General features: G+C 54.3%; 1 protein-coding gene across 1 annotated transcript; it reads right to left on the reverse strand.

Annotated features, from left to right (window-relative positions):
* Window positions 1-422: 422 nt before the first annotated feature.
* On the reverse strand, window positions 423-6,445 carry LOC139685080 (heme-binding protein 1-like). The gene is made up of 5 exons (XM_071581624.1): window positions 6,189-6,445; window positions 5,988-6,073; window positions 3,297-3,438; window positions 2,981-3,164; window positions 423-2,825 (listed from the first exon to the last, which is right to left on the reverse strand). The coding sequence occupies exons 1-5, from the start codon at window positions 6,346-6,348 to the stop codon at window positions 2,651-2,653; spliced, it is 747 nt and encodes a 248-aa protein (XP_071437725.1). The 5' UTR covers window positions 6,349-6,445; the 3' UTR covers window positions 423-2,650.
* Window positions 6,446-6,489: the final 44 nt, after the last annotated feature.

Below are 6,489 nucleotides of genomic sequence, written 5' to 3' on the forward strand. Positions count from 1 at the left end.
CTGTTAAATGGATGGCAGAAGCTCTCGGCCTGTACCGCAGTGAGAGACCCTGTGAAGGCACTGGGGTTGTGAGGAGCCAGGAGCTCCACGCCCTGCAACGAGCAGAGAGCTGGACACAGAGCCCCATACACAGAAGCAGCACACTGTTCCTTGCTGCTTCTCTGGAGGGACCAAGCCTAGGCACAGCATGAGCTGGTATGCCCATCTCCATGGCCCAGGCTGGAGGCCTCTCTGCCCGGCCTCTGATGGAACGTGCTTCAGCTCTGCAACACAAGCTTTGGCAGCTGTAGCTCTGAACACCAGCTTTCCAGCTGGTTTGTTGAGCCTCCAAAATGCTAGTTGCTTTTGGTAGTGTATGGAAGACTCACCATCAGACACACCTCAACATCCCCACAAACACTGCTGGATCCATCACAGAGGATGCCAAAGCCTTTACTCAGCAAAACCTGTGGCGCAGGATTGGAGTGTGCTGCTGCCCTGCGTGGCAGTGCCAGCCTGGTGCTGCACCAGAAGGCCCCCTTACCACCTCCTGGGAGACCACAGAGCTGCTCCCACAGGTCATGCAGCCATGGAACTTTGCCAGTAACCACAGACCAGTACGGAAGCTGCCACCTCCTGCCACCAAAAGCTGTTCTGGTTGTGGCTGGGGACCAAGCAGCCTCAGAGGAAGTGGTAGCCTACTCAACCTCTAGAAAGGAAGTTTTACTTCCACCTGCAAACTCAGGGCAAGCAAAGCAGCTGATGCATAGTTAGAGAAAGTCTCTGTCCCGCACACACTAGCAGACTTTCTCTCTTTCTACTGAGCCACCTGCCCCTAACCTCACATAAGGGACTTGCTTCTTTTTCCCCAGGAGGAAAAGTGAGTTCAGCACTGCTGATCCAGGTATTATGACTTATCTGAGGAGCACTTACCACATCAGTCTCAGATCTGCAGGCTGTTATTGCATCTCCCCAGTCCATACTGCCTTAGCGGCCCAGGAATAAGAACTGCACCACAAGAAAGCTACTGTCTGCTTTTGCTGTGCTTGCCCAGACTCTGCCTGTTATTCCCTTGCATAGTGTAACATGCTCAGCCCCACTCTCCCCACAGCCACCAGCTGGGTAGCCAGGCTCCTTGCTGCCAGAGAGCAAGCCAGCCTGGAGAGGGCAGTGAACAGCATCTGACTGAAGAAAGCAGTTGGCAGAAGCCACCTGTGCTGGTAGGGCAGTGAGGCCACAGAGCTGGCCCTGGCCTTCTCCCCATTCCTACCCTCCAGCTGCAGCATAGAGTCAAAAGGGCCAGAGCCAGAATTTGAGCAGCAGCAGCAGGCAATGAGGCACACAGCAAACAGTCAGACACAGCACAAGGAAACTCCTTAGGAACTGGGTCAGAAGCAGTCACAAGTCCCTTGACACCAAGCCAGTTAAGCACCTATCTGCAGAAGTACATGCTTCTGTAGCGAACCAGCATGATGTGCAGTCACATTAGAATCCTCACCCCCAAAGATCAGGAGCCCATGTGCAGTACAGCCAAAGGATCCAGCTTTTGCACGGGGAAAAACAAGGCTAGAGCAGACCCCATCCAACAGAAAAACCACCTTACCTTCAGTGGAGCGTGTCCACAGCTGTTTGCAGCAGCAACATAAGCAGCCTGTGCAGCAATGCAGAGGCTGTCCTTGGCTTAACACAGGGCCATAACCTGGGCAAACATTAGAGCCCTTCTAATTAGCCATAGCTTTGCAACCTGGAGCATCTTCAGGAAGGAGACACCAAGTCTCTTCCCAAGCCACCCCACATCCCCACCATCAGTGATCTGTAGCTGCAGTGGTTTGAGCTGGGTTTATTTACTGTTGGCACTGCCAGCTTCCCTCAGGAAAGCATGATGGTGTTCATGGCTATGAAACTCACTGATAAATGCACAACACACAGGTGTGCCACTGCCACTGTCAGGACCTGTTCCTCTTGGCTTGCAGCAGGTCTGCAAAACAGCACACACAGCAGATGGACAAAGGCTGCTAGCACCCTGGTCCTGGCTGAGGAATGGTGAGTGACAGCCAGGGAGGCATCCAACAGTCCAAAGAGAGCCACCCCAACAGGAAACACTCAGGATTCACACGTGAATTCAAGCACTTTCCCCCTTCAAACCCCACTGTCCCTGTAGCAGCATTTCAATGGCTCTGTTCAGGACAGGCAGCCATTCTCACAAGAGGCAGGCCAGAGGTTACACAGAGCCCCACACTTTATACACAGTCATTTGCCACCTAGACACCATCAGCTTGTGATTCTGCCAACCACAAGCCCCACTAGCATACCTTGGCACAGCTCTGTTAGCCCAGCTCAGAACTGAAAAGCATAGGCCAGGCTAGCACATTGCACAAGCCCACATGATTACTGCCTTAATGAGCCCCCCACCACATGCTTCCCACCAGGAGCTTGCTGCAGAGGTTGTCCCTGGTGCCTGCTGCAGCCTCAGCTGGCCCCTGCACGGGCAGATGAAGTGCAGACCAGGCAGCATTTCCCATGTCGGGATTTTCCCTTACAGGGCAGGCTGCAAACCCACTCTGCCATTCTGTAGGTGAGTAGTGGGTCAGGATGTGCTCCGTCTCATTTGGGTCAGAACTGCCATTTGCACCAGGTCCAGTTGCAGGATGGTTTTGGTCTCAGAGGAGACTCACTCTGCTCGGCAGATGAACCAGATCTCATTGCGGCGCTGAGGGATGCTGGGATTTTCATAAGAAGCCACGATGTAGGTGTCCCGGAGCACAGTGTCTGTGGAGCCCAAGAGCTCCCAAAAGAGACTGATCTCCCGCAGAATTGTCTCCTCAGTGGTCATCCCATAGAAGACCCTGCAGCAAAGGGAACAACATAGGCAACAGAGTCAGCACATTTCCCCTTCCCACAGCCAGGGCTCCCATCCCTCTGCCCAAGGAACCACAGCAGCCATGCAGGGAGTTTGTACATCTCTGCTGAGCTGAGAAAACACCTCTGATGCTGGGGTCACCTGGTTATAACCCGGAGCGGAGCCCTCTCAGTGATGTGGATTTCAGGATCCATGGGAACAGGGGGGTTTTGCTGGAACTCTCCTGGTAGATAATAGGCAGTTACGACCTCACGCTCCAGCTCGGTCTCATCTTTGGTCAGGTGGATTTCATTGAGAACTGGGACTGTCATGCCCAGATAGCAACCTAGAAGGAGGTAGGAAGGCAGTGAGACAGGTGGGTCAGAAGTGGCAGCCGTCCTCCCCACTCCAGATGGACATTGGCAAAGCCCTCCCTCTGTGCAGCCTGTCAGCCCCTCCAGCCATTGCCTGCACACACCTACAGAGTTCTCCTTGCAGATGTAGCGCATGAGCTTCATGAAGCTCATGGAGATGCTCTGCTCATACATGTCCTCCCCCTTGGTGACACACGCCCACTTCCCAGCTGGGTACCGCCGCTCCTCATAGGCCGCTTCCTCGCACTGAAACAGACCACAGACATGCCAAGTCAGAGTTAAGCACACTGACAACACTGCAGCACTTGGGTGGAAAACCAACACTGACATGCAAGAAGCAGGGAGACAGAGCCCTGCCAAAATGAGCTCTTCTGCTAGTCAGTGGTTGGCAGAAGAGGACAAAGAAGGCGAGGGGAGCTGATGTGACACACACCTCAGACAAGGATACTTATAAACACTGGGGAAAAAGTCGGCAAAAGGAAAGGCACGGACAAGGGACAGGGTGCAACAGGGTCTGGAGGCTCCTGGCATGCACAAGGAATGCAGTACATCCTCCCACTTCTGTCCTGCCTACTCACAGGGATGTTCCTGATTCCAGGCACCCAAAGGCCTTCAGTAAGACTGATGTTATTCTCAAGTGCAATGCCTTTTCCCTGGAACACTGCTTACACAGAGGCTAACAAGCAAAAAGAACGGAAAACATGGCAGAAGAGCTCTAGCACCTAGAACAGCTGTGAAGACTGGAACAAAACTCCTCTCAAATCCTTCTCCCATTCTCAGAAGTGACAGAGGGAAGAAGAAACATGAACCCAGCTAGTGCAGAGCAGACAGCTTTATGGGATGGGTCAGAATCTCTGTTTCCAAGACAGAATGTCCAATCTTCTGGACAAACCCAAGACAGAAGGGAGGCAAGGCGAGTGTGGAAATTACATCTGTATATGCTTATAGTTCAGCTCATGGCATGTTTGTGCCTACAGGTAACACATAAAGAGGGTCTGGGAAGTTGTAACCAGCACCTATCTTCCTGCTGTTATCTTGTTCTTCAGCCAGATTAAAGTGGCCATGAGACAACCTTGTTCCACAGAGCTCAAGGTATCTTCCCAGACTTCCTGCTTCCACAGCTGTGCTGGCAGTGACTGAGCCAGGAAGTGGTAACCAGACTCAACACTGAATGCAGCCTCCCTGTGCCTCCACACACATCAGGTGTCTACTCTGAAAGCCAAACCAAAGGCAGAAGGAAAGCATCTGGCCTGCTTGTGTGCAGCAGTGTGATGCCAGTAAGGAGAGTGACCCAAAACCCTGCAGACCAGCCAGCTATTGTCCCACTAAGCAAAGCAGAGCAGAGCAAGAGCATTTTCCAAGCGAGAAAACCACCAGCCCTTCCACACTATTTGCAACTCTCATCTGCCACACCATCTGCAAACAAACAACCCAGCAAGTCACAGCATCTGGGTATGCCACAGCCTGATCCTTATATTAAGCACCACCACTCCCAGATGAGATTTGGCCAGGAGAAATATTGAAGATGCTTCACAGAGACTGAGTAGCAACAGATCCCTGCAGTGTGAGGTGAGGAATTTGAGTACTGACAGAGCACGGCACTGTAGGTGATATAATAATTCACTTGCTTCTGAGAGGATGAGGGCTTGTAGCACTGATTGCTCAGGAGAAGCAATGAATACTAACAGCCTGCCTGAGCCTGGGAAACGTGTCCCTAAGAGCCCCAGCTCCAAAGTCCCCTCAACACTAATGCCGGAAGTGGCTCTTCTTTTCTCATCCAGCCTCAAACTCCAAGAATCTTCCTCAGGCACAGAAGATCTTCAGGCAACAAAACATCTTCAGTTTCCACAAAGTGTTGGGGCCCTATTCCTGCCTAGGATCAAGAGGAGAAGAGCCCAGATTAAGTCCCTGGGACCCAGAAGAACAGGGAAGAAGGGAGTGTGGTGAAGCCCCAGTTCAGAGCTGCACAACCCACACACTCAGACATGTTTTACAGGGAGTTCTGGACCTCAGCCCAGAAGAAATTGGTTAACCACTCCTCATATAAAGGACAATTGACAGATGTCTTGGGTACAAAGCCCAACCAGGCCTGCAGAGCCACAGGAACCAGTCTGACAAGCAGTTATTTCTCAAAGCTCGGAAGCACCCTTATGTGCAAGAGGTGTGCAACTGAACCAGCATGAAGAGGAGCTCTTCAGGCAGAAGATAACACGTTTGGATTGGCAGTTGTGACAAGTAACAACACATCTTCAGGTCTCCAGATGCCGTGTTCCCCACAGAAATGTATTTATCTTGTGCCAGCTGAGATCTCCAGCTCAATCAGCAGACACATAACGAGCACAAATACAAAGCCAGCAGAACTTTGAGCTATGCAACAAGGTGTTTTGAGCAAGGCAGGGAGCAAGACTCTGCACTGAAAAGTCACTCTCTTGGATGTGCCCACCCCAGCAGAGGCGAGGTTGGTAAAAGAGGCAGCTGGAAGTCAGAAGACCAGAGAAAGCAGCAGGACTATTCCAATTTTAAAATAAAGGTCGAGAAGTTTAGCATTGCCATTACTCTGCATAGGGGGAGATGCAGGAATGGCAAAATACTGCACCGATCCAGAGGTGCCATCCTGTCTGCGGCGCTTCTGCAGGAACCTCTGCGAGGCCGGTGCGCGCCTGCCGACACGGGACACTTTCCCTGCCAGGGAGAGGCTCTTCCTGCTCCCCGGACTGGCAGCAGCACCCGAGACTGCCTCACCACGGGCGGGCAGCGGGCGAGAACCCCGGTGTGCAGGGAGGGTCCGGCCTCACCTTCCCGTGCTGCGAGAGAGACACGTACGGCACGGGCTCGCGAGCCTGGCTGTGCCGGGCCATCTGGGCGATCGGGCCTGCCATGTCTGCAAGGCAAAGCACAGGAGAGACGACGCTCGCCCCGGCCGCAGCGCAGAAGGAGTCCCGGTCCGTGCCGTCAGCCCCGGCAGGCTCGTGCCGCCCCCGCGGCCCGGCGCTCACCTCGGGGCAGGCTCACTCGATGCGTGCTGGCCACGACCTCCCAGTGCGCGAACAGCCGGCCCTGCTCCTCCTGGTCGTCTTCACTGTCGCTGCCGTCCCCGCCGGCGGCCGTGGGCTCCTCGCCCAGCCGCTCCAGGTCCTCCAGCGTGATCCGCGCCATTGCCTCCGCTGGGGCCGGGAGCGGCACTGGCACCGTCGTGGCCGCGGGGCAGCGCGGCGAGAGCGCCCCCTATCGCACCGGCGGACCGAGCGCGGAGCTGTCCCCGCCGTCCCGCGCCCGGCGGCGCCCACCCCGCCCCCA

The sequence above is a fragment of the Pithys albifrons genome, chromosome 2 (assembly GCF_047495875.1).
Source record: "Pithys albifrons albifrons isolate INPA30051 chromosome 2, PitAlb_v1, whole genome shotgun sequence".
NCBI lineage: Eukaryota > Metazoa > Chordata > Aves > Passeriformes > Thamnophilidae > Pithys > Pithys albifrons.

Coding starts and splice junctions, on each gene's coding strand:
- LOC139685080 (XM_071581624.1), bottom strand. CDS start 6,348: ATGGCGCGGATCACGCTGGAGGACCTGGAGCGGCTGGGCGAGGAGCCC. Junction 6,074..6,188: donor TCGAGTGAGCCTGCCCCGAG/GTGAGCGCCGGG, acceptor TTTGCCTTGCAG/ACATGGCAGGCCCGATCGCC. Junction 3,165..3,296: donor CTGCAAGGAGAACTCTGTAG/GTGTGTGCAGGC, acceptor ACCTCCTTCTAG/GTTGCTATCTGGGCATGACA.